The 27947-nt window shown below is 43.0% G+C and overlaps 1 protein-coding gene across 1 annotated transcript in view; it reads right to left on the bottom strand.

The window, feature by feature from the left end:
• ptprt (protein tyrosine phosphatase receptor type T) overlaps positions 1-27947 on the bottom strand; it is a 312082-nt gene that overhangs the window by 48137 nt on the left and 235998 nt on the right. The window contains exons 19-23 of the mRNA XM_041962443.1: positions 27104-27258; positions 20464-20544; positions 19934-19969; positions 7609-7701; positions 6042-6151 (exon numbers count right to left, since the gene is read on the bottom strand). Of these exons, the coding sequence (XP_041818377.1) occupies positions 6042-6151; positions 7609-7701; positions 19934-19969; positions 20464-20544; positions 27104-27258 (475 nt within the window). The remainder of the gene's footprint in view (positions 1-6041; positions 6152-7608; positions 7702-19933; positions 19970-20463; positions 20545-27103; positions 27259-27947) is intronic.

The following is a 27947-nucleotide window of genomic DNA, read 5'->3' as shown; positions in this document are numbered from 1 at the left end:
TGCTCATGTGTGTGCATGCATGTGCTGTCCTTTGAGTGTGATGAACATATACAGCACAGTACAAATTTCCCAATACATTGCTAAAGATAAATGTTTGTACAGAAGAATGTATAACAAATGGAATACATGCGCTATATGTGCACGTCCCTTAAGTGTATATACATATAAAAAAAAGTGTGTGTGTGTGAGTTTCACTCTCAAGCTTGTGCTAAACTACCAAACCCCAACTCTCAAAGGTCGCCATATGGACAGTGAACTATTTTAGAAAAAACATTATAACACACTGGAAGAGGACACACACACACACACACACACACACACACACACACACACACACACACACACACACAGTCATTGTCCTATAGGGACGGGTTAACAGTCCTTTTTGAGTCCATTAAGGGCTTAAGAAGACCAGACAACAGCTTTCACTTTCAGACAGTGACATGACCTACATACACACACACACACACACACACACACACACACACACACACACAATACAAATGCACTGTGACAGAAACAGACACCTAAACTTATTGCTCAGTCAAGCAGAAAATGGATTCTTTTAAGGTGACATATGGGCTTGAGTGTGTGTGTGTGTGTGCGTGTGTGTGCATGTGCATGTGTGTATGTATGTGTGTGTCTAATGTATTTGTGTATTTTTTGTACATTGCATACAATCATTTAGAACAAAACTAGGCTTTTTTTTTAGACATTTTAGGTAGAAGGTGTCTGTAGGAGGGCGACACATCTATGTATGTGTACGTGTGTGTGTGTGTGAGCGCGCTTGTGCGTGCATGTGTGTGCTCGTTTGCATAAAGTGTAGGTTGGTTGCCCTTTTTCAACCTGAAAAAAAACACAACAGTCTTAATCAAACTCCTCTCATCTGAACTCCATCGCTTTTTTGGATTATTAATATTCTATATAAAACACACAGTGGGGTGGGTGGAGAGAGGACACACACACACATGCACGCACACACCCACACACACACACACAGCCTGTGTTGTACCAGTGAGTGGGTACTCTGGTTTTCCCTTCTGAGATAATGATTAAAATGATTAATATATATCTATTCAAAAACTGAAAACCAAACTGAAGCATGTTGGAACTACCCACAATTAATCAAGGTTCACTCAATGCTAGCTGAAGAAACTCGTTTGATTCTCTAAAATGATGAAAATATATTTCTTTGCAGTGCATTTCAACACTAAATCAGTGGCAACAGCTGACTTTGTCCCCTCCAGGAAAACAACAGCATTTTGTTGCTGCTGTTCAAACTTTTGTTTTGTGAAAGCAGTGTGATGTTCTTAAGGTGCAGACATGTTTGTGTGCAGCAGGAGACAACATTGGTTTATCATTAACCAGTATGGTCATGGTCACACAGTTCATGTGAAATATTTGACATGTTTAAATGTTCGTCACATAAAAAATAAATTACAACTCTGCACACAACTACCACACCATTTTCTTCAGGTTTTATATGTGGAAAAGCTAATCAGGTTCAATTTACCTGTGTTATAGGTCACATGACATTGAATGTTAGGCTATGGATTGGACAGGATCGAGTGTTCACCTGACTAAATGGCCAGTCTTTAAACAATGCAGAACATTCCTTTTACTGCAAAAGGTGTAATCCCAGTGGGGAGCGGCATGTTGACAGTATGGCTGCTGTCGGTGTTAGTGGGGTTAATGGGCTTCAGCACTGGAGGTCACATCACAAGCAGACAAGAAGGCACCATATGGGGTGGCGTGGTAGGGACACACATGCGCACACACACGCACGCACACATCCAAAATGCTTACGGACAATACTGGCCAAACACTTCATCAGAGAGGCATTGGCTGGAAAAAAACAAGCATTCATTTATGCACACACACACACACACACACACACACAAACACACAAACAGACAGTGATACAGTGATGACATGAGAATATATGTATTGTTTATGAAATGTGTATTTATGTTAGTGTGTACTGTCAGTGTCTGTCTTTCTCCATTAGCTTAGTGACAGGTGGCAGCTAGCAGCACTACTAATAAAGCTTCATTCTTTCTCTCTCTCTCTTTCTCTCTCTCTCTCTCTCACACACACACACACACCCCCTAGAGAATAAATCACATTTGCTCTCCCCTGAAACGTATCCGTGGGTATAAACCAAAATGACAGGAAGCAAATGAAAATATAACGTACGGCATCACGGAGGGACAATTTTAAACACGCATGCAGAGCTGGTAATAGAAAATATTCATTCTTTTGAGAGTGAGAGGGAGGAGGAGACGGTGAGAGATACACTCTTCCTCGTGTCTTTTCAAAGATTCATTTTCAGCGGCAGAGACAAAGCAAATGAAGGAAGAATAAAGAGAAGGCAGGAAGGAAATGGGGTTTGCTGCAGGGACAAATGAATGAAAGCGAGTGAATGAGGATTTAGAAGGGAAATGATCCCATAGTAGAGCACCCATGACAAAGAGCGATTGTGAAAATGTCTGTTTGGGATAAACTGTGCTCTATGCAAACAGTCAGCACAGGCATAGAGAGAAAGACGAAGTGAAAAAAGACAACAAGGGCTTATGTCTAAAGAGAGAGAAGTAAAACACAATGAACAGGAGACAACGTAAAAGGAGAAAAGCAAGTAAGGAAGATTTAAGAAGAACCAAGGTGGCCTGTGGCCAATGGTGGTCAGGAGAAGAGAATGAGGGAGAGGATAAAGGAAATGATGAGCATGAAGAAACAAACTAGCAGAGAAGAGGGAGAAAACCACTGAAATCAGAGAAAAAACTGGTGATAGAAAAGAAGAAACCAAGAAACAAACAAGCAAAGAAGAAAGAGAAACTGGGGAGAAAGTAAGGGACAGAAAGTTTGTTTTACTGTCTGCCTGTTTGTTTTCATCGTCATCAATATGGATGAGGTAAAGAGTTAAAAATTGATGAGTCGTCCTTCCAGTCCCACAAATTTTATCATTCACACACTCATACACACACACACACCATCACACACACACAGCACGACTGGGAAGCGACAACAGGGAAGGAGAGGAAATGTGGATGCCACGCTTGCAAAATAAAAGAATCTAATTACCGAGCTATAGAACTGAAGATGCAAGCATTATTTATTTATTTATTTTCAGATTATTATATTGAATATTAAACTGTCAACTGATAACCTGTGGCCAGACATAACATAATGAAATAAAATAAAAAAAATATATATATATAACAGAGGAGTTTAAATGCACTAAGGTTAGGACAGAACTTTTATTATCTGGGAGTAAGGACATGTTAGTTAGCAATGTGGTTCCGAACCCTTCTGGGGGGAGGAAATGGAACCCAAGGGCAGCAGTGCAGGAGGCAGAGGCAGCTCTTAGGCATGCAGAAATAGTAGGAAATGTTCAATTTGGCCGGGGAGGCTTGGGGCTTGGCCCAGGCAAACCAGTGTGGAATAAAGCAGGTCTAAAGGAGAAAAGAAAGCTTGTAGTGGAACAGGTGCGTAGACAGGAGGAGTTGTTAAGAGGGGCAAAAGCAGTTGGTCAAGCCAAACAGGGACAATGGTTGAATTGGGAAGGTGTTGAGAAGAGGAAACTTAGTTGGAGGGACCTGTGGAATATGGAGGAAGGTCGTATTAAATTTCTGATAGGGGCGACATACGATGTGTTGCCAACCCCGCAGAACCTAAGTCTCTGGGTACAGGGCGATCAATCGTGCCCACTCTGCTCAGGTACAGCAAGTTTAAAGCACATTTTGTCAGGTTGTAGAATTAGCTTATCACAAGGCCGGTATACATGGCGGCATAATCAAGTGCTGAGAAGCTTAGCCGCAGGCATTGAGGAGAGAAGGAAGCAGGTGAATTCTGGAAGTTCTAGAAAGGAGAGGTTAGATGTGCAGTTTGTTCGAGAGGGGGAGAAAAATAAAGCTGCTAAGTCAGGGAGAAAGCAGGTAGGTGGCTGCCTGGTAGGGGCTGATGATTGGCAAATGCAGGTCGACTTGGGAGGAAAGCTAGTTGTGCCCCAGGAAATAGTTTATAGTAATCTGAGGCCAGACATTGTCTTATGGTCCATGAGTAAAAAGACTGTGTATTTTATTGAGTTAACAGTCCCTTGGGAAATTTCAGTGGAGGCAGCTTATGAAAGGAAGAAGACTAAGTATGCAGATTTAAAGACAGAATCTGAGCAGAGGGGATGGAAGACCAGGGTCTGTCCGGTTGAAGTGGGGTGTAGAGGTTTTGTTGCAGGGTCAGCTGTTTCACTGTTGAGGGAGCTGGGAGTGCATGGGCAAAATTTAAGAAAGACAGTGAGGGAGATGTCAGATGAGGCTGCTAGGTCTAGTCAGTGGATATGGATCAGGAGAAATAATAGTAGTTGGGGGGTGAAATAGGGACAGTGGGGGAGGGGGGAGGGGGCAGAGGACATGCATGCCTAACCCGGCAAGAGAAGAGGTTAAAGTCTGAACAAGACACCTCTCCTCTGCTCTGCTTTCCCCGCCCCATCTTCTCGCGCTGCCAATAGGAAGAGAACCAGGAAGTTTAGATAAGGTGGGGGTGTGGCCAGCTAGAGTCTCTCTTTGGGACCATGCGGCCTGTTCAGGTGAGTTTGCGTGGTAAGATACAGAGTTGGCTTGTTTTTTGATCTTTTTGGTTGTTTTCCTGTTTTGTTTGCTTCTTGAAGGAAATGTTAGGGTTTGTTTTCCTGCTCTGTTTGCTTTTTGAAGGAAATGGTAGGGTGTGCTGCTTCTTGAAGGAAATGTTAGAAGAGGCTGTTAAATCTAGTCTGTGGTTTAGGCCTCCAACTTCAGCACCCTCTAAATTTTCCACCCCCTACCCGAACAAGGGTCTGTATCCAATCCCTACTTTCATCTTTTGACTCTACCTCTTTATTTTCCATCCCCTACCCGAACCAGGGTTTGTATTCCCACCCCGCTTTTTCTTGGTGCAGTTGGTGAGAGGCAGGGGTAGATGATGGTAGTGTGGCAATCAGCAGTTACATGTGGCATCTAGGCCTGTGGTAGCATTGTAGCAGCTAACAATAGCTAAAGCGGTGAGAGTACGATAGTATCTTAGCAGTTAGTATTGGTAGCTAGCAATTAACATTAACAGTATAGGTGAATCTAGCTTTATTGTCTTCTTCTGTTCCTCTTAGCAGGTAGCGGTTAGCACGTAACATTAGCTAAATGGTAGCATCGGAGCTGTATTGTCTTCTTCTGTTCTTCCTAGCGGTTAGCATTAGCATTAGCAATAGTTAAATGGTAGCATCGGTACTGGCCACTACCTGGAGCATCTCTGGGTCAGTTGAACGTGGCGGTGCTGTTTGGATTGTGTAGGAGCAGTGTGAACTGGCACTAGGGGGGGTGACTCTGGGACGCCGGAGTTCACTGCCTAACCTCCTGGAGGTGTAGTGGGACTAAGTAGGCGAAACACTGTTGAAGGGAGGTTTCCACCTGATGACCCCCAGAGACGTGTTAGGAATCACTGCTCTTTGGCAGGTATAGAGGCAGATTAGAGCTCCAAGGTTCTTCACTGAGAATAAATCCTCTTTTTGAGCACAAGTATCTTGTGTTTAAATTAACTATATTTTCACATGCAAATGACTTGTGGCTCGCCCCCTAGATACAAAAGAGCAGCCCATGTCTTAGGCATTGAAGCAGGTTCAGATTCACTCTGTTTGCTGTCATGATCATGAACCAACTAACTTCGACTCAGGGTCACGGGGGCAGCTGAAGTACATCCCATCCTACACCTAACAAGAGGCAACGAGACAACCCAGACATGATGCCAGTCTGTCTTAGGCCTTTGCAATACCTATGTGCTTATTATAAAAGAAAATCTGCCTCTCTCTGACTCACTATTTTACCAGCAGTTATATTTATATATTCTGGGGTTACATAAACATTTTATTATATCTATTATCTGGGTGCTGTAGCTGCAGACCTTTGACCTTCTTACTAATAGCAGCTTGTAACATTGTCAGCCTAAAGATTGATGCCTATTTTACTGCCGTCCTCATTACAAGTCCCCTTGTGTGTGTGTGTGTGTGTGTGCCTATTCACCTCATATTCCTCCTTGAAACCATAGCCCTGTCCACATTTCATCTGGGTGATGTGTTGGAGGAGGTCGGCCACTCGAATAGCGGGCTGAAACTGGCCTGCCTGGAACTGACCTGCAGGAACAGAAACATTTTACAGAGAAACAGAAAGATGAATATGTAAACAAGATACAGTAAGTATGTGGGAGGGAGAGCGGGTGGGTGGATGGATGGATGGATGGATGGAGAAAAGTATAATATGTAACTACAGTTCTAATCAGTCTCCACTTAGTGAATCACAAACATCATTAAACCAGCAAACCAAAACAGCAAAGCATCTTTTTCTTTTTGACTAACTCACTGTCTACATGATTCTAGGAAACTAACTAATAGGCTAAGTGTGTAAGTCTTATTCCAGACTTCTGAGAATACATTAATACTGTAAACTGAAAGAGTCAAATAAGCAACTAAGTAAGATTACTGGCTTTTTCTCGACATAACTAACTTGCTTGGTTTGTCTGTTGTTCCATCATCAAACGACTTTAATCTGCTATCCAAGTAACTTACTTACTTACTAACTAACTAGCCTATGTACATGTGACCTAACTTGTTAACAATGTTGCTTTACCAGTCAACTGCTTCAAGATTGAATCACTTAATGACTTACTATCTAAATGGCTAGTTAGCTAACTTACTGACTGGCTGGCTAACTAGCTGACTGACAGACTGAATGACCAGCTAATAAACCAACTGACTAGTGAGTGATTGAATGACTGGCTAACTAGCTAAGTAGCTTACTGACTGACTGGTAGGCAGGCAGATTGGTTAGCTAGCTAACTAACCCACTGACTGACTTGCAGGCAGGCTGGCTGACTAGCTAACTAACTGAATGGCCAACTTATAAACAAGCAGATTAACTAGCTTGTCGAGTAACTAACAACCCGAGTGACTCAAGTGACTCAAGTGACTGGCTAGCTAGCTAACTAACTTAGTGACTGACTTGCAGGCAGGCTGGCTAACTAGCTGACTGACTGACTTAATGACCAGCTAATAAACCAACTGACCAACGAGCTAAGTAGCTTACTGACTGACTGGTAGGCAGGCAGACTGGTTAACTAGCTAACTAACTCAATGACTGATGTGCAGCCTGGCTAACTAGTTAGCTAACCAACTGAATGGCCAACTTATAAACAAACAGATTAACTAGCTAGTTGAGTAACTAACAACCCAAGTGACTCAATGACTGGCTAGCTAACTAACTTAGTGATTGACTTGTTGGCAGGCCGGCTAACTAGCTGACTGACTGACTAAATGACCAGCTAATAAACCAACTGACTAACTCGCTAGTCGAGTAGCTAACAAACTGAGTGATTGAATGACTGGCTTACTAGCTAAGTAGCTTACTGACTGACTGGCAGGCAGGCAGGCTGGCTAACTAGCTAACTAACTCAATGACTGATGTGCAGGCAGGCTGGCTAACTGGCCAACAGCAAACTGAACAAAGAGCAAAATAGTTAACTAGCGAGCTACCTACATGACTGACTACGTCACCATCTAACAAGTGGCTAACTGCTTCAGTTGTGTGCACGTACCGCTCTGGTAGGAGAGCTCCACAGACTCACAGCCTCCATAGGGAAAACTCTGCAGGGTCAGAGAGGGCTGAGCGAGCGAGGGCTGGCTACTGTCTGTTAATGGAGAGAGAGAGGGAGAGAGAGAGAGAGAGAGAGAGAAGGAGAGAATGTTACCATGACAACAGACTTCCCCTCTTTGACAACCCCCCACTCAACCCCCCACACACACAGGGTATGCATGTGCACTGTATGGACACCTTCTAGGTCTCCGATGGTCACTGATGACAAGCGGCGAGTTAAATGAGTCACTTAGCACCCTGAGCCCTGATTGGTGGGCATGACGTTAGGACAGTTAATTAGAATATCTCTCCTTCAATTAAGGAATGACAGATTGATTGGACGAGAGTATGGGCTCTATTAGTCGGGACAGATGGAGGGATAGATGGAGGTTTCAGGGGACAGAGGGACTGATGAAGCGGTGTCACGTGTCAAGAGCTGTGCCAGAGTTTTGTGGAGGAAGCTTGTAAAAGTTAGTGAGAGAGAAAAGAAGAAGAGGAAGAAGAAGGCCCTGACATGATTACTTATTTAAAGGTTTATTATTTCCAACGCTTATCTTCTCTTTATTAGCGGGTCACCTTTTGGACCTCAGCCAATCAAGTGAAACTGAAATACTCTTTGGAGAAAATAACAAACAATGTGATGTGTTTACAACAATTGGTAGATAGAAAGACAAGAAGAAGACAAGGCAGAAGTAAAAGAGGGAGACAGATAGAGAGAAAGAGCATGAAACAAATGAGGAGCAGAGGAAATAAATTAGTTTTCAAAGAAGTTTTCTATTATTAAAGAGTTGCCAAATCTCAGACAGTTCACGTTTTAATCTTCTCATTTAATACATGAAGTGTCATTTTGTTCAGAGCTGTGGCAATATGGCTTCTGACAAGCAGCCAGGCCAGTAGACTCACTGAAGCGAGACAGTGTCTCTGAAGGGAAAGAGGTTGTAATATAAAACTGCATGACTATGTTTTCTTAATGGAGCTATTTGCATGTTAATGACGACTGTGGATTTATTAGTGGCCTAAAGTGGCTTCTCCATGAGCCAATCTAAACACTGGCTTCCCTAAGCGAATGAAGAATGAGCCGGCCACATGGGTCACTCTGCAGCTCGTCCATGGGTGTGTGTGTGTGTGTGTGTGTGGTCAAGAGAAAGGAAAAAGGGACGAGAAAACAGGCAAGTCCATCTAATTGGTGCAACACTGTGATAAAAAATTGCTGACAAGTCCCGTTGTGTGAGAGGAGGATTTGATAAAAGAGCAAAAGACAGGATGAGATGAAAGGAGAGGATAGAGGAGAGGAGGTAAGAGACCAGAGGAGAACAAGTGAGAAGCATGAAGAAGAAAACAAAAAAGGGGAGAGACGGGACAGGAGACAGGTGAGGGGGAAAGGTGGAGGACAGAGCCGAGGAGAGGTCAGGACTAACAGCATCTGCTCACTGGAACAGAACCAGGTTGTGCTTTACGTTCCTCCTTCACACTGCGTCTCCAACGCTTCATCTTATCACACTAATCTGCATCTGCAGTGTGTCCTCCTGTTTGTGCTCCTGATGCAAACATGTCTTCTGCTACTCCTCTGCTCCGTCGAGTGTGTGGGACACCGATCGTTAGACTGCACCAGAGTCAGGCGGAGATGGTTGGACGTACGAAGCCTTTGTGCTTCAACTTAAAGCCAAGACCGTTCACAATCCTTCCTGAGGCTCAACCAAGAGTTAATATAAAACATTTTGGAGGAATCGATATTGTAGGGAAACAAATTAAATGTTAACAGTGAAAAAATTATAATCAATACATTTTCCACTTTCTTAATGACAATTTGTTTTGTATCAGCAGATAGATGCCTGATGTCACAGACTCACTGTGATTGGTTTCTGTGCCTTGTTTGGTTAATGTTTCTCTGAAAAGGGGCTCAGTCAGGTTTACACTCCAGCTGAGCTGAAATCCACTCGACGGTAAACTTCCCTGTTGCCCCCAAAAGCATTTTTCAAACTCGCTGACATTTTCAAGTATCGTCTGTGAAAACCAGCAGGAGACACTGTCCCTCTGCTTGACTCTCCTGCCCCCTCTTTTCCTTTATTGTCGTCCCTTTTCCTCTTCTCATCCCTTTTTTAACTGTTTTTCTCTCGCAGTGCATTCGTTTTCTTCTTTTATGCTCTAATTATAATTAATTCATGATACGTTTCCTTGTTTGGTTTCATCTGTAACCGGTTGTGACCCGCTGACAGCATCACTGCACCACACAGACGCACACATGTGGAAACATTACATTCCTGAATACACACCATCATGCAAAAATACAATAAACAGACTCAGGTATGCACACACACACATCCACACTTCACACTTCCTTTGTCTCTGAGACAAGACAGAAAAATTCCCAGGGCTCCTTGCAGCTGCCTCCAAGGTCAAGGTGTGCACCTGGTGTGTGTTGAATGCATCTATGTAAGTTCATGTAAGCAATACATGGGTGTTTGAGTGTGTGTGTGCTGCAGCACTATTATGAATGTGTGCATTTTCATGCCCCCCTTTCTATATGTGAGGCTTTGTGTAGAGATGTGTGTGTGTCCGTCTCTGCGTGCCTGTGCGTGTGTGCAATGTGTGTGCGTATGTTAAGTCACACCAAGGTCAAATATGCATTAAGCCAGGCATGAAATGGAGTCATAGCGGCAGCTCCACAACACTGACTATGATGAAGACATCTCAATGCTAATGGGGAGATTTATTGACCCCACAGTCACAAGGGTGTGTGTGTGTGTGTGAGACAGAGACACATGGAGAGCACTGAGTGTGTGCGGCTAGTGTGTGTGTATTTGACAATGTAAGTGAGAGGCATTGATTGAGAGAGAGAGAGAGAGAGAGAGAAGTGAGTGTTGGGAGTTTTTGGTGTGTGTGTGTGTGTGTGTGTGTGTGTGTGTGTGTGTGTGTGCGCGAAGGCCGTTTACACTGTCAGTGAGTGTGTATGTTAATGCAGTCCTTCATGCTTGGCAGTGTGCTATATAAAGTTCCCTCCCCCCATCCGGTGACTTTATTAAGAGTCAGTTATGGATGACTTGGACTCAGAGTATCACTGTGTTAACTCTTAACCCCTTCAACACAGCCAGCGTGCTGCACATCTACCTGACTCTATATTTTATATCCGTTTACAAAAATCCTTCAAAGTTAAAGGTAAAATATTCTTATAAAGCTGCGCAGCCTTCACTTGTACTGCACCTTTGCATGATTAATGCAAATATAATCCTGCATCCACTTCTTTGTGACAAACACAAACACCCCGAAATTCAGTTTTGTTCAAAATTTGAGGTTCCTGTTTAATATGTTTTGCTATGCAAGTGATAATAAGTGCAGGATGATGATGATGACAAAAAACACAGTTAAGTTGTTGATCAGAACTATGTTCAAGTTATAATTATACATAAATTTAATGCCAGCCCATTAGAAGTGAGTGTTTTCTGTAGCCGCTGTATGATTCAATATACTTTAGTGAGATCCTTGATATCCACAACTGGTAATTACTGTTAAATCCAATCAAACTAAAGAAATTACTTCATTCCAGTAGCAAGTGACTGTGTGTCCTCACAGGGGAAGACATTATCTACAGACCCTGCTCAGCCAGCACCCACACACACACATGCAGTGATTGGATCTGGAGTAGTCGAACAATAATTGAAGCTGAAATTGAAATTATGTTAAACATTACACACTAATGACATATAACCATGATCGTATTCATGCTTGAAAACCAGTAACAATTAAAAATCGTCCAAAAAAGTCTTCACACTTATTAACAACCACATACGATGTCAGAGGTGCCATACACCTGTCGCCTGTCCTGTCTGAGTGAATTAAAGCATCACTTGTGTCTGCTGTGCCAGCCATGTCGAAATAACATCTCTGCAAACCTTTCAGCATTAAAGGTTAAGAGCTGGATACATTTGTGCTGCTCAAATACGGAAATCTTAGCGGGAAGTGTTTAAAAGAAAAAAAAAAAACGATAAGATGTGGCTGGAAAGTTCTCTCTCTCTCTCTCTCTCTCCCTCTTTCTGTCTTTCTATGAAGCACAAGGTCAGGTTCAACTTCATTTTATTGCCGCAGAGGCAAGCCGGTGGAATTCTCTTCGGTATGGATGAAAAATCGCTCTGATATTTGAAACACATTACTGCCTGTAGTGGAACAGTGAGCCGCTAGCATAAAAGATGGAAAATAAAAGTGCAGCTGAGCCACTGTCCAGAGGAGGAGGGAAGCAAGAGGATGAAGGAAATGTGGACAGAAAGCTGCGGACAAAGAGTGGAAAATGAAAAAGGAAATAAAAAGAACCTTGAGCCCATTAGGGGCTGCAGGTGGAAAAGAAAACGGCAGACCTTGAGTAACAGCATCGAGGGTTACTCGCACAACCCTCCGAAGCAATCTTCATTCTTTCACTGGAGTTTTTCCTCACTGCCTAAATTGATCACATACTTTCCTCATTTTGTGCACACCGTGCACAATGCTAAAATAATAAAGATAAACTTGATGGCATCAGGCATTTCGTCAGAAATAACACACACAGAGCTGCTAAGAAAAGTCTTCTCTCAGCCGCCACTTCAAGGCATACTGAAAGATAACGAGCAATACTATCCGGTGCATTTATACTGATTCACGTACTTTTTGCTTTGTGGTATAACAACTGCAGAGGTTCATGCCGCTCAAGTGCCTGTTTTTGTATGTGTGCATATAAGCATACTTCCAGCACAATGGCTTTTTTTTCCTGCTACAGCCATTTTTTGGCTATTTTAAAGCCATTTTCTGGACTTTCTGAAACCTGAGGAGGGTGAACAACAAGCGAGGGTGGAGGTTAAAGTGAGGGACGAGGAGGGACGTGGATAACTGGAGGGTAAAGAGAGGCAGGGTGTGGCAAAGGACGAGTGAGAAAGAAGAGAAATAAAGAATGAATGAGGCAGAAATAAACTGAATAAAATCTCTAATAAACCAGTAAGATACACTTTTGGTACTTTATTATTAAGCAGTGTTTCTTTATTTCTTTGGACAAATTCAGCTTACGTGATTTAAAAGCTAAATTTAAATGGAGAAAACCGACAGAGAGAACAGACTGAGTGAACGACAGAAACCAAGAGTGACAAAGTCAGAGAGAAGGAGCAGCAGAAGTGATCAGAGAGGCAGCAGAATATATATCTGGACTGCGGGGCACAGAGATCAACTGGTCTAGACAGTATCCCAGCAGTTTACCTCATTTCACCTCTTCCTCCTGACACGAGAAAGGAAAACACTGACTCACAAAGTCCTCGCTAAGTGTGTGTGTGTGTGCATATGAAGCCACTTCCTGTGGAACTTACAGGCACCAGAGCTGAACACAGATATGCTGATGTGTGTGTGTGTGTGTGTTTGTGTGTGTGTAGGTGGGTGTTTGCTTGTAGGTTACCTACACAGTGATCTGTGAAGCCGCCGAGCATTTAACAGAAACCGCAGGACCAGAGAGAGTGAGACAGAGACTGGTGGACAGACAGACGCGCAGACAGACAGACAGCTCTCTCTGCTAAGAGAGTGGGATTAACTTCATATCCTCGATGGGCAGGGAAGCACTGTTTGTCTCCTGCTGCTCGGCATGTTAGCATAGACGACCGCACGCGTGAAGATAATTACCAGAGATGTGAAGGATTAAAGTAATAACATACGATATTTTCATACAAAGACACGTCTGTTTTTCTGCTGTGAAAGGCCAAATAAAAGAGAAAAGTGATTCAAGCTTTTCCTTCTTTTAATTATCCAACTTTTACAGTTGCTGTTCTGAACAGCTGGTGTCTCGTAATGGTTTATATGGGAGGAAATCCTCTAGTGCACGGAAAGTGATGTGTTTCGAGGCTGAGTCTGAAATCAGCCGTCCACTTATCCACTGCTTCCAATATAAGACACTATTATATACTGAGACTTTGAACACACGTGAGTCACAATCATTCACAGCTGAAGGATCACACAGTGGCAATTTATGCATTTATATACAGCACGTAATAAAATATACAGCCGTGTAGGTCGTCTGCGCAAGCAGGGTATTACGACCTATATTCACGTTTATGCGAACTCGTAACAGCTGTAGTAATTATGAGGGGGGCAAAGGAGGAAGTCAGGTGATGTAAGAAAAGCGAGGCAGTCTGCATGTGGAGGAGCTGGGGTGGATGGACGGGTCAAACAAACGCAGACAGCTGTTCATGTCCTGTGTGTATTTTAATGTACACAACATGCCTAATTTACATAATGTAGGCAACAGTAAAGTATTTATTGTAGCTCCAAACCACAACCTTTTTTCCTAAACTTAACCATTTGTTATTTAAACCAGAGCAAACTGAGACGATGGTCAGGTGGGCCTCTCGCTGGTCAGATAGGTCACTTTGGGAATGGTCATGAATGTGGTCAGTTGTTGAGAGATGAAGATGCATTGTTAATGTGATGCGCTGCATTTTGGAATTGTTGGCATGAAATGCAAAATTAGAATTTAATTGATTTAATTTCTTATTAATTTTGCAATGGACATTATCTTTTTCATTCCATTGGATTTTAATTTAAAGGTGAATATAGTTCACTTTATAGTAAACAGGAAGTGACTTCAGAAACAACAACTCAACCAAACAAAGACTCAACCAGTTGTTCCTTTATAGTCAAACATCCATTTTTATTGTGCCTTTTCCATTGTGCTTTATTATTTGTGCTATCAGATCAGTACACCCCTGATCTTGTAGTCTTTCCAGAGAGGTATTTCATCATTGTTGTGTTTTTATCTTTGCCATCTACATTGTCTTTGGTAATGCTGGCCTCTGTTACTATTTAATAAATCTATATGTAGCTATGTGTGCTGAAAGAGGATGTGACCGATTGTCAAAGACTGACAAACTATCCAGTCATACTGACTTGACAATGACTGACAGACCACGACATGTGAATATAAGTTGAGTAAGCAGGCAGTCAAGATGTGGCTGGAAAAGAGCACAGAGGCTCAATCTTTCCTGAGCACATAAAAGTTATAAATTACTATCTCTCAACCCTGCTCTCACCTTCAATTACCCAGCACTGCCACATTATGGCCAAACAAAATGACTACCATTAGCCATAATCACCTTGCATGCAGCCTAATGCTACGCTGAACTAGACTGGAGAAAATAATTGCCCCTCGGTAATGCTGCGGAAAAACACCTTCCAATACAAGCAGGGCTGTGGATGGAAATTATGAGCGCTCCGCACAGGAGGTGACTCTGGACCACCTCCCACTGACGCCGTGCACAAGCATAGCCGTTGCTGCAGTGTTTCAAGTGCAGTGCATCTTCAAAATAGCCACCAAAAGACACATTAAAAAGGAAAAATGTCACACCACTGACGTCTACTTGCAGGGATTTAATATTTAACTTCAGAAAAATATGCATTGAGAAAATCAAAGATGCTCCTCTTTCTGTTATATATGCATGTTGGCCTGCTGGAGCTTCTTTCACCACTTTTTCTCTGTGTCCCCACTTTTACTGTTCCAAGAAACCAAGAAAACATTTTGGCACTAATTTGCACAAAAAAGAAGACAATCCTTTATTCCTGATTGCTTATGTCTTCTCTGAATCTTCTATTCATATATTACTCTTTTTTTACCCCAATATAATTTCTATGCAGATTGTTGAAGCACTGTTTTTACACGGGATCGGGTGTCTTTTCTGAATTGAACACATTTTTTCAGTCATCACCCAGCACATGAGAACACCAGATGTGAAAGGAACATTGTATATGTTCCTGTGTTTCTATAGGCAACCCGTTCTCAGTCCCTCTGCATCTCATACAAATGCACAAAGTACCACTGAGCGTCTGTATGAGACCCATCGGGCCTTCAGATAGCTCCAATGTAAACCCATCACAGCAGTATTTGAAGGCCCAAACGTTCTCATTCCAGTGATGCACAAAGCTTTTCTGCCATACATCATGGTTGATGTTGTGAGGCGGTCACAGTTTGGTCAGGTTAAGGACAAGATCTTTCACTCTTGGTTTCACACAATGGACACGAACCCCCGGTCTCCTGGCTGAAAGCGGTTGACTCATCCATCCACCAGTTACCTGGAGTTAGTTGAAAGCCTGGTGCATCTCAAACAGATGCTGAAGGATACCTTGTGCATCTGTTTGAGATGCGGAGGGCCGTGACAAAGCGTTGGTGGTATGTGATGCTCTGAGAATGAGACAAAGCTCCTTCCTGGGCTGCAGGTCCTGCCCACCAAAAACAACTGCCCATGAACAACTAGGGCCTGGTTTTAATATTAAGAGGGGAGATGGGAATGTTTTATATATATATTCAAACAATTTAGCCAGCTTCTTAAGCTGTTTATAAAAGAGCAACATATCAAAGAGAGTGAGCCTTTCATACAGATATATTCTGTGAAGTCGTGTCACATGCAAAAATTTTGTCTCAACCAAAGTCAGCAATTTTTAATGCATCAATGGTCTAATTTGTCTGATATGCTTGGGTTTTAGATGTCCTCGAAAAGGCAAGGCACAGTGACTTTTAGTTTCATGTCTCGTTCTTAAGTATTATTCTCAGCTCTCAGTTTCCTGGGACATCTCTGCATGGTTTGTGTCATTGCATTTGCGCCAGTGTGTGCCTAATTAACCACAAAAAGCTCCTGATCTATGGAAAACCATGACTCCTGTGCTAAGATCAGCATAGGGCTGTCCTTGGCCGGGGCACAAAAGGCTGACGCGTGCGTTGTGAACTGACAGAGAACAGTGTCGTGTAACCTTTTAACATACATCAGTGTCTGCGAAATTGATTTTTAGAGGAAAACGTGTTTGCACATGAAATGCACGCTATGCTGCGGTGGCTTTCTACTGATCCAGTGGATTTACGTGGCGTCGGTGTTAACACTGTGCTGAGTGTATGTGCATATGGATTTGTGTGAGTCTGTGCTTCTGTGAATATCTGTAACTTTGTGATGTGCCCTTGTCTCTTCATGCACATATTTGTAGACCTGTGCATGCTGTACTCTGTGTAAGTGTTGGTTTCTCTGTGGATGCTTTTTATGCAAGATTCTATGAGTGAGTCTGTGTGTGTGTGTGTGTGTGTGTGTGTGTGTGTGTGTGTGTGTGTGTGTCAGTATGAAATCCTACTTCCATAGCTGAGAAAACACCTGAGCTAAGGAGAAGGCTATACAGCCGGTTCAATAAGAAACACGCACGCACGCCCGCTCACACACACACACACACACACACACACACACACACAGCTAAACCCTGCTCTGCAATGCATACTGGATTTACCCAAGCTCCTTCTCCCTGTCTTTGATCCCTCAATCTGTATGTCTCTTTCACTGTCGTCTTAATAACTTTCTTCTCTCTCCCCCCGCTCTCCGTCTCTCTGCAAGCTATTAAAAAACGATCCTCACTGGCACCATTGAGGCTCCTGGTACCATTATCCCTTTCCAGAAGCCTGAAAGGTACCGGAACGTGTCTAAATGTTGGATTCTTACTTTAAAAATGAAATGTTTTCTATCCATTTGTTAGGTGATTGAATTCGGCCACCCTCGGAGGCCGCCTCAGATAAAATGAACAACAGGATGGACTCAACAGGAATAGGAAGAGTTAAAGTGTAGGAATCAGTGAAGTTTTTCAAATCAGATGAAAATTATTTTGATAGTGTTCGTTCTGGTGGCCGTGTTTGTCTTTCTTCCACCAGGTCAGTCGCACATTTTTGGTTGTTTTCTACCTGTACAGATGCTTCGTTTGAACATTTATCAGTCTGTAGGGCTCACATTTGTGTTCCAGTCTTGAACCAAAACGGAGGCTGTTTTGTTTGTTCTAGAAATTTATGAGCATATTTATAGAGGAAGCCAACTAAGTGTGGTCTGTTTTTAATTAGACAGCTAGCTGGGGTATTGTAGTGCTACACCGAAAGTAATTAAAGCAATGCGATTAATGAAACGCTGCTAGCATTCAACTCAGAAAATTGTTGAAAGAATTGAAGGCGAAGACGTGTTTCTGTAGGATAAAAACATCTTAAACGAAGCAGCAGCACATCTCAGCTTGGATTAAACTTGCAAACAAACACACATACTGGAAAAAACAATTGTTGTGAAGTAACTGGAAACATTCTCTGTTAAATGCTCCTATTTAACGCTTTATTTTCCCTTCATGCCTGTCTTCTATACTTTATTCCTCTATGCGTCTTTCTTTGGCCTAGGATGATGATCGCGATGAAGATGGTGATGATAGCAACATGGTCAGTTTGCAGGTCCTCCATCCTCTAATTTACTGCTGCTACAATCAATAAAATAATTGCAATTCTCAGCATGACGTGCGAACAGCACCAAGCGCTGCTGCTATATGATGTTTATGGACGGATAGATGGAGGAAAGGAGGGGTGAGCACATGAAAGAAGGGCTGCAGGGAGGTAAGAAGGGGGAGATGGGAGAGTGGAGTACAGGTGGAATGAAGAGAGGCTTTAGAGGGGGAGTAATGCACGTACAGTTGGGTGGATGGATGAATGGAAGGGGGATTAATTGAATCAACTACGCTATAGAAAGGAAGATGGATGTGGACAGCGATGGAGCGCCAGAGTGGATGGACAGATTAACAGATATGAGGAAATGAACAAATGGACAATGGAAGGATTATGAATGAGTGGATGGACATATAGATGGGATGAATGGATGGACAGATGACCCTGTGGGAGGAATGGACGAGTTAGGAGTTGGGGAGACAGGAGGAGTGAAGGTGGGACAGTGACAAGAGGGATGACGGATGGATAGATGCAGAGAAAAGGAGAGTGAAATGAAATGAAATAAGAGAAGAACAAAAGATGAAGGATGATGTGAGGGAGTGTTGAGCGATTAGAGGCAGGAGTGGGTGGATGGATGGATGGATGGATGGATGGATGTAAGAGTCAAGGGATGGATGAACAGATGAGAGAAGATAGATGTACACAACAATGGATGACAAATACTTTTATTCCTCACTTTTGCTGCTGCATCTGTTAAGTTTCCTCACGCCACACTTGCTCTAATGTCTAAACTCTACATGTATTTTTCTTCACAGTAACGACCAAAGTTTTGTTTCACATCTCTTGTCTTTCAGTCTAATTGTAGAGAGAACAGATGGTTCCACTAAAACGCTAACATCGCCCCGTGAAGATGTATGACAGCGAATTCGTGCCATTGCACAAATCACTCGAGCGTTCTTTTGCATTCTGCTTCATCATGCCTTGATGTGCGTCAGCAAATGGCACAGAACCCCGCGTAGCCGCTGATGTAGATCACAGCAGACCACCTTAAATATGTGAGGCTGGCACATCGCTGCAGAATGTGGACATACTGCTCAGTTTTCTTCTTGCCCTTTGGACCACTTTTTGTTGGTCAGTCGGGTTTTAGAGAGTAGATAAGATGCAGAGTCGGTTTCTGCCACAGTAATTGTCTGTTTTGGAGGTCTGGCTCTGTGCTTCCTGCGCAGTTAACACATGAGCTCAGCAGGTGTAACAGCAATTCAGCTGATTAACAACAGCGTTTAAGGAGAAGATGCCCTTTCCAGAAAAAGAGGAGAGGAGGAGAGAGGAGGTTGGGACTGAGAAATGGAAGAGAGGAAAGGAGGGGTGAGTGAAATGTGGAAAAAAGGGATGAGAGAACATCTGATGATGAGCAAAGAAAAGAAGGAAAAACAGCACAGAGAAAAAAGAAATGGCACCTAAAATCGACAAGCAGAGGAGAGAAGAATGTTTGTGATGTGGCGACAGACATGATGACAGGTATGAGGAAACGGACGGGCAGAACACAGGAAGGTGGAAGAAAGTAAAAGAGGTGGATGGAAGAGAAGAGGTGTGGCGGGAAGATGACGAGGTGGCAGCTGGCTGATAAGTATTATCACATAAAGCAGAAACACTCCCGTGAAGAGAGACCGGCAGACAAATGTCACTACAGCACTTATGCCTCCGTGTGTGTGTGTGTGTGTGTGTGTGTGTGTGTGTGTGAAATAGTCTACTCGTGCAAAGGCTGACCACACACAGACACACACACACTTTGGCAGGGGCCAGAGCCAATCTCCTTGGCAAAGAAGTGGTCAATCTGGCCAACAGAAGGGGAGAGAGGGAGGAAAAATGAAGAGAAAAAGACAGAAAGGAGGTACCGGGAAATGGTTTTGACATTTCATTTTGCCCATGTGTAAACTGTGTGTGTGTGTGTGTGTGTGTGTGTGTGTGTGTGTGCACGTGAAGTACACCGCTTCCCACGTGTGACTCGGACGTCGCACGCGCCCGAAAGCGTTGTGAAATAAAAGCGAGCTGAATGGCTTTTACTCACCTATGGAGGTCGTGGCTGGAACCGGCTCTTTGGACACTGCACACGCAACGTGACACACAAAAGCAAGCACAAACGGCCAATCAATAACAGCGATCAACATGATTCCAGTCAAACATTGGCTATATTTGGTCTGCCCTCATGCTTTGATAAGGAAGCACAATCCTTCGTGATATTGACCTTAATGTCACCGTCTGCACGGCTGAGAAACACAAGCAGGGATCACCATTAGTACAAAATATGATGAAGAAGGCAGGTTTGGCCGTTTCTTTGCCGCCATGTGTAAGATTTGTTTTCTTCTGTCCGGTTCTCTCACAGAAAAGGAGCTGACAGAGAGCTGAGGACCATTAACATGTTCTACAAGTATTGGTGAAAGCATTAAGAGCTGTAGAGCTTTTTCTTCACAGTGTGGTTTATAGGGATAGTTTGTCCTGGTCAGTCTCAGCTGCAGGCAACTCCACAGCCGCTACAGCCATCCAATCATCGCCTAAAGCATCTCCAAAGATTATGTGTGTGTGTATACAAGTGTGTACCTGAGTAGTAGGAATTCAGCAGGGATTTACTCTGCAGTGTCTTGCTTCCCTGCACAGAGAAGGAGCAGGGAGAGGGGGAGGCTGGGGAGGAGACAGAAAGGAAGGGGAGGTGAGAGGAAGGTGAATAAGAGGACGAGGAAACGAGGGAAAAGGACAGAGGATGTGAAAATGAAATGAAAAGAAAGTAAAGTACAAATCAGGTGATGGAAAAGAGGGAGAAGCACAGGGAGAGAGGAGCACAGGTCAGTGAGCTCATCTGAAAAAACAACGATCAATCATCACAGGACACAATTAACAATGAAAACATGCACAAAGGGAGATCAATACTCCATACTCAACAGCACGAGGAACCAGCCTATAACACTAATGGCACCATCAATGCTGCCGATATCGAATTCTGAAGCCTAAAGTGGTTCCGTCTCAATGAGCGTGCACTCAAATATGACAAACCCTCAATGTTGGTCAATACAATTACATGATTTTGTGGCTTGCATGAAGAATGGCGGTGCAAACAAAACGGAATGAACCAATGGCGAGGAACGGCGGAGAGCAGCGTTCTCCAGCAGACACCAGCAGCCCAGATACCAAGCCAACGGCATGAAGGATCACAGCACCTTCCTCCAGTTTAAACTGACCTCAGCTCATCTGTTCTTGACAAGTTGGATGACTGCTTTCTAGGAAAAAGTGTCCCGCCAGCGTCGCTCCATAATCTGGGCGCACGTTCATTTTTGAAGACGCCACTCCAATCAGTTTTTTTTTTTTTTTAGCTTACAAGGCTAACTTTCCTTCAATTTTCTATCACCAGCAGAATAAGCTGTTAGAGCTGAGCTGAGCTGATACTGTGATGATTCACCATCTGGTCTTGCTTTCTTAAACAGTGACTGATGGCTACCAGGTCCATGCAGATACACTCTGCATCTCCCATATACACACAGACTGCTGGAGGCTATTAATAAATGATATGCAGGATAGACAAAGGCGCACACACACACACACACACACACACACACACACACACAAATGCAGGATAAGATGAAACCTAGGGGGATTGCAGGGAGACTGACTGTGACATATTATATGCTCGCTCATCCTGCTCAATAATTCGCACAATATCACAGTTAGCCTACACAGGTCCTGCAGCGAGGTGGTGTGTGTGACTACGGGTGTGTTTGTGTGTGTGTGTGTGTGTGCTCACCTAAAAGTAAAATTGTGTTTTATCTGCAGGCTTTCGGCAGCCAATTAGTACTCATGCATGTCAGCATATACAGTATTTTTGCATGCGTTCATCAGTTTTGTGTATTTCGGAGGCCTGGCGGTCCAAGCTGGTGGCCATTAGTGGGAATCTCTCCTCCGGCTTTTCTTCGTACTCACTGAGCCGGTGACATGAAACACCTCCCTTCTGCCCCTTTCTCCCCCATCCTCCCCTTTCCTCTCGTCTCGCCTCCTCAGCTCTACCCTCCTTCTGCTTGTCTTATGTCACTTTTCTGTACACTGGACATCCAGAGGGTTGTTTTTCTGTCTCATTTGGAGAAGTTCTGGCACAAACTCTGCTGCCGTTCTGCTCTGTTTCATGTTGGCGGGGAAATCCGAAGGCTGGTCTGCTAACTCGTTCAGGTTTTCACCAAGCAGACTGCGATCTGACATCACAAACTGAAGTGTAAAAACACAACCAATGAGTGATGCAGAGAGATTGTTAAACATTTAGCATGACAGGAGGATTTAAGACACGTCCTCGCTAGATATAAAGCCTCTCCAAGCCTCCATCACTCCCAAGTGTAGCTACACCATGAAGATGAAGATGTAATGCAAAACCAGTAAAGTAGTGGGTTACATTATTTAATGGTAGAAATGTTTTTTTTTTTTTTGTTGTTGTTATTGCAGTGTATGCAGTTGAAGAGTTTTGAGTTAATTATAAGACTTCCTGCTTTATAATCAGGGGCCGGATTTGTAGAAGCCATAGTGGTCTTTATTAAGTTCAGTTTTTACAGTGAATTTTAGTTACACTTAATTTAAGTAACCAGTAAATTATGAACACATTATGTAAAAGAAAACCATTCATTCATCTTAGTGATGTTTGGATATGGTGATATGATGTTTTTTGACCGTATGGTCTCTGATCTTGAATCATGCCCTTTGGATTTTTGTTATCTTGGATTTGCTTCAATTTTGGAACAATAAATAGACACTAAGAACAGATCTGTGAGCACTTTGATTTGCTTCATATTGTGGACTGTGGATACTCGTCAAAACTAATAGACTGCTCCTATCACCTGAGTGGCAATTTTTATTTTTTATCTTCTTTGAAAATTGTCACTACAGGCTCTGTGGCCACTTCATGGCATCTTCTACATGCAATAATAGTGGTTGAGGTGGCACTTAAATGTCCTTCATTCATGTGCTTTCGTTTGTATGGTAGTTATAGCTTTACCTTGATGAGCGGTTTTCTCCTTTTGGTGTTTTTTCAGCAGATAAGCTGCTTCAGTTACGTCATCTCTGCAATGGAAACAGACTTACGAACCCAGATTTGAATCTGGTCTAAGTAAAGCCAGACCAATATATTAAGATTTGTAATGTGGCAAAGTTATTTATGCTGGAAAATAACGAGTTTTAAATCGCTTATCGACGTTATCATGATATGAAACAATTGACAAATGAGGTGTTAGCACTTCTGCTGCTTCCTGTCACCACCAAATAAAAAGTAACAAATGGCTCATCCAGTGCTTTGTCTGTAACTTTATTAATGTCTTAAAAATGACTGTGGTGATAATTTCCTGATGCTGATATTTATCCATGTAGCAGACCTCTGGCCTAATTCTTATTCACTTTCTGTTTGCTCTACTGTTTTCTGGTACAATAGCCCAATTTCCCTACAGTGGATAATTTACATTTCATCTCCTCCTCCTCCCTCTGTTGTCCTCTCTTCTTCCCCTTCTCCTCTCATCCCTCCCCTCTGCTCCTCTCTCCTAATACCTCCAAACACAACATATTTTCTACTCTTCTGTGATAAAATCCCTCTCGTCTCATGCGTACGGGCACTGTATGCTAATGCACCGCAGAAAGGAGCCCAACTTTAATACAGTGAGGAGTGTACCTGCATACCAAAAGAAATCTGCTTTGACAGCAATGTCCTGTGAAGATAACTGGTGACTGGGTGAGAATGCAGTGCAACACAAAAAGGTTATTTGCTCTGCGAGGGTCCATCTGCAGAAATATTATTGGGTCCCCTACCTTGTGTCAGCGTTTTTCTCTGTCTCATTAGGACTGAGCCTGGATCGGTGACTGTGTGTGTGTGTGTGTGTGTGTGCTTTATTTCTTTTTCAAATGTGCATGTGATAAGACAGACACCAACTGTGAAAGAGAGACAGCGAGGGAGAGACTTCAACTTGCGAGGCAGTTGTATGAGCAAGGTCAGGCAAGGTCACGTGAGCCGAGCGTCCATCTCGCCGGGCTTTAGGTTTTGTGCTTGTAGCTGGACCTCAGCGGTTCGGACCAGCAAGCGCCCTTTGAGGAAATACTGGCAGCTGCGGGCAAACGTGGTTGAGGTACGCTGACAGCGAGAGAAGCTGCCATAGCAACAGTGGCACCTGCTAAAAGGCTAGCGCAGATGCTGCTATAGCATCAGTTACATCAGAACTGGAGAGTACAGCATGACGGATGCAGGACAGCGAGTTGACGAACCAGTCGCCGCATCTAGTCGCTGCTCTTCCTCAACTGCATGCAAATGAGTCCGTCCAGCTCGATGCAGAACGGCTTGGAAAATCAGATGAAACTGCTGCTAAAATATATCAAGGTTCTGCTCTGCATTGTCTATTTCTCGCCTAAAAAGCTTTCGCAAACATATTTCAGCGGGCTGTTTAGCTGTAACCAGAGAGAGACCTGGCGTCATGTTGGAAAATGGACGAGCCAAAACTAAACACAGCCCGACTCACACTACATCGCCGTCCAACCGTAGCGTTCAGTGGTTGGTCCAAATGCATTCGTGCTGGATTCTCTGTGCCGGTACCGTTAGGGTTGCATCCAAATCAGAATTTTCAATATAAAGATTCAACTATTTGTTCTGTCAGTTGATATCAGAATACATGAGTCTCTTGTTTTAGACTCTTCTTTTAATTCCTGGTGGTATGAAGACATCAGATTTCCACACAGAGAAGGAAAGGTGTGCGTCCAGCTCGTAGTTCAGCTATAAAATAAAATAAATAAAAGCAGCCAGTGGGCTGGAGTGTCACGCTGCCCTTCACTTCTACGCTTCCATCACAGTTAGCTTCATGGTCACTTTGAGAGTCGGTTTGTAAAGTTTCCAGTCTGCCATGCTGTTGTTCTTACGTTGCTCTGCGTACAATGACGCAGCTAAAAGACAACAGTGCATTGACTGGACTGACAAAATGCGACTTGACTCGAGGTCTTCTAGACCGATGACCCGAATCATGGACTTTTAGGGGTCAGCTATAGACAGAACTCTTATTTTTCTCATAGGCTTTTCATATTAATTTGCATGGACTGATACAATAGAGGAGTGTCTCTCTGGATAATATGGCATATGGACCAAGACATATTATTTACATTTTCCAAAGCTGAGTAACAAAGGAGGAAGGTCTGGTACCTTTTGAAAGCCCAAACTTAATTTCTCATATGCACCAAAGCGAGTTAAAGACCAGTATTTTGCCACAAGCAAGGTCTACTCAGCTCTGCCCGGCAGCACGAAGCAATCCAGACCTTCAATTAACAGTGACACACAGAACGCTTTTTGATGCTAATTTCAGTGTCACCATCAACATCAACGCCTGCACATTCCACATTTCATTTTATATCTTGTTTATTACCACATTTTTCTTTGCATACTGTTTACTTTATATTTTTGCACTATTTAACTTACTGCTCAGTTGTTTTTTCCTTTTGTCTTTGTGTGTCTTTTTTCCTATGCAAGTTCACTGAGAGCAGGATATTTAAACCGGAGTCACATTCCTTGTATGTGCACGGACACTATTAACGCCGACAGTCATGATCATGATGGATGTGACATAACTTCAAGTGTCTTATAGATACTCTTGACTAGTTATAAATTAGAGATGGATCTGTTGGCCCATTCAGAAAATGGCCTTGCTAAGTGTTAAGCTAAATAACTAGCCTAGCTTGCTTGCAAAAAACATGCATGCATTTGTTTCTTTGTTCTGCAATCAAACAGCTTATATCCAACAGATGACTGTGTTTTCTGAGCTGTAGTGGTCCATTTTCCAATAAACCAGTTTGTTCAAATCAGGCCAGTATGAGAGTCTTTACCATGTTTTTCTGTCATTTACGGTCAGGCTTTCTCTCCTCTCTTTTCTCTTGGAAGCTCGTCCTGGCTAGCACTAGCACCTCTCCTCCAGCTGTTAGCACCGCCACAACCTCCACTCCTTACTTGAATATATCATATAGGTTTTATACCTTAAGGGTTCAGTCCTAAAGGAGACAAATTTTAATCGAAACTCTGCATTTTGGCGTAATTTCATTATTCTATTATGTTTAATGACTGTTGATACAGTGAATCAGAAATGATTAAAAGGGGAATGAAAAGATCTTCATAGAAACATTTCCCAGAAGGAGGTCTTTTCTTTTTAGCCTAAATTCTCCAAAAACCAAAACCTTCATGCACTGACTCAGCCAAAGTGTAGTAAGATTTGATACCCAAGGTCTAAAAGAAAACTACTGTGCTCCCCTTAATGTGCAGTGGTCGGGTCTAATTGAAAGCAAAGACAAATCCAAAGTTTTAAATATCAGATTCATTGTACGTCTGAGGTCTAGATAGAAGTGGTCTCTTCTAAGTGATTTCAATGCAAAAACATTATTGTATGTCAGAACTGCGGCACGGGCAGTTTGAGGAGTGCAGGCAATTACGGCCGGCATTAGCTTGCTACTTAGTCCCTCTCCGGCACCCCTGGCTTTCAATGGCAAGCACTCCCAAAAGGCCAGCCTGACATTTTCAAGGGAAAAATGCCCTTCTGAGAGGCCCTGTCTAATTACCCCAGACACATAACGCACACACACATGCACATCATTTCACAAAGAGACGGGAATATGCACCCACAGCCTGACTTTTCTAAGACTGCAGGTGAAGATACACACAGACGCATACATGAAATGCCCAAGGCAACGTGCATATATGCACTCGAATGTGTAGGAGGCATCGCAGAGCAGAACGAGTTGAAGGGAACGCAGCTGAAAATGACTACAAGTGCAGTGAGGAAGACGGAGGCTGGTGAAGCACTACAACACACTGCTGATGCTGGTGGAAGAGGAACATATGGAGAGCGTTTTTCTAAAATGAGATGTCCACTATTTGAATAAATGAATCTGACAAAATGATTAATGGCACAGATATAGATATGTGTGTGTGTGTGTGTGTGTGTGTGTGTGTGTGTGTGTGTGTGTGTGTGTGTGTGTAGCTTTTGGTGTTGAGACAAGGGAACAAAGTGAACATACAGCAAAATTTATTGCACAAGACAATTTTAGCTACGTTTTGTTTGAATGATTCACTGTCACCATCCCAACAATCTCTTACTTGTTGTATTCTACCTTGGTTGCATATTCAGATATTAGATTGGGACACTGTGAAGGTTTATAATGCACATCTAGGCCAGAACTGCAGAGGATTTTCACTTACTGAATCCGTTGAGGTCCTGGTTGGAGGTGGAGAAGGGGTCGTCTTTGTGCAGGGTGCTGACTTTAGTGGTGCTCTTGTCAGCTGTGGTGACCGGGCCCATCTCCCTCTGCTGGGTGGAGCTGCTGGCGGTCTCCTTCTGCTTCTTTGCCAACTTCCTATAGTCGTATGAACACACAAACAAGCATACACGTAAAGGCACATGCACAAGCACAGACAGAGACAGGAACACGCACGCACGCACACACACACACACACACAAACAAACACACACACACACACACACACACACACACACAAGCATGTATATTTAAACACACAGACACACACATGCAGAAACCAAAGACAATCACACATTTACAAACGAACAAACATCACAGAACCAAAGATAGTGTCAGGGAGGTGATTGTGGGGAGAACAGCGAGCAGAGGAAAGTTCAGGCAGTGACGTCAACACACAGGAGACAAAATGAGGATGAGCACTGTGTTTTATGCACTGTAGTAACCAAAAACCTTAATATTCTATATTAATCTAATTATATATAATATTCTATATTAGAGTTTTTTATATTCTAACTCTAATCTATTATTTTTATCAGTTTAACTTGTTCACATATTGTTACCATGATGAAATGGTACATTAATGGCAACGGTTAGACCTTGATTTATATTTACAGCAATGCTTTTAAGTCATTTTACTGTTCCTGTTTCATGGTTGTTGTTTTGTCATTATATACAAGCGATAAAACATATTTTTAAGACCTTTGTGCATTAATTTTTGGACTATTATCAGTCAGAGTTAGCTAACAGGCTAACCAGTAGCTAACCAGATAACCAGTAAAATGACT

This window comes from Chelmon rostratus, chromosome 2 (assembly GCF_017976325.1).
Source record: "Chelmon rostratus isolate fCheRos1 chromosome 2, fCheRos1.pri, whole genome shotgun sequence".
Lineage (NCBI taxonomy): Eukaryota > Metazoa > Chordata > Actinopteri > Chaetodontiformes > Chaetodontidae > Chelmon > Chelmon rostratus.
Note: the sequence above shows the minus strand (reverse complement) of the source record. Positions and strands in the feature narration are given on the sequence as shown.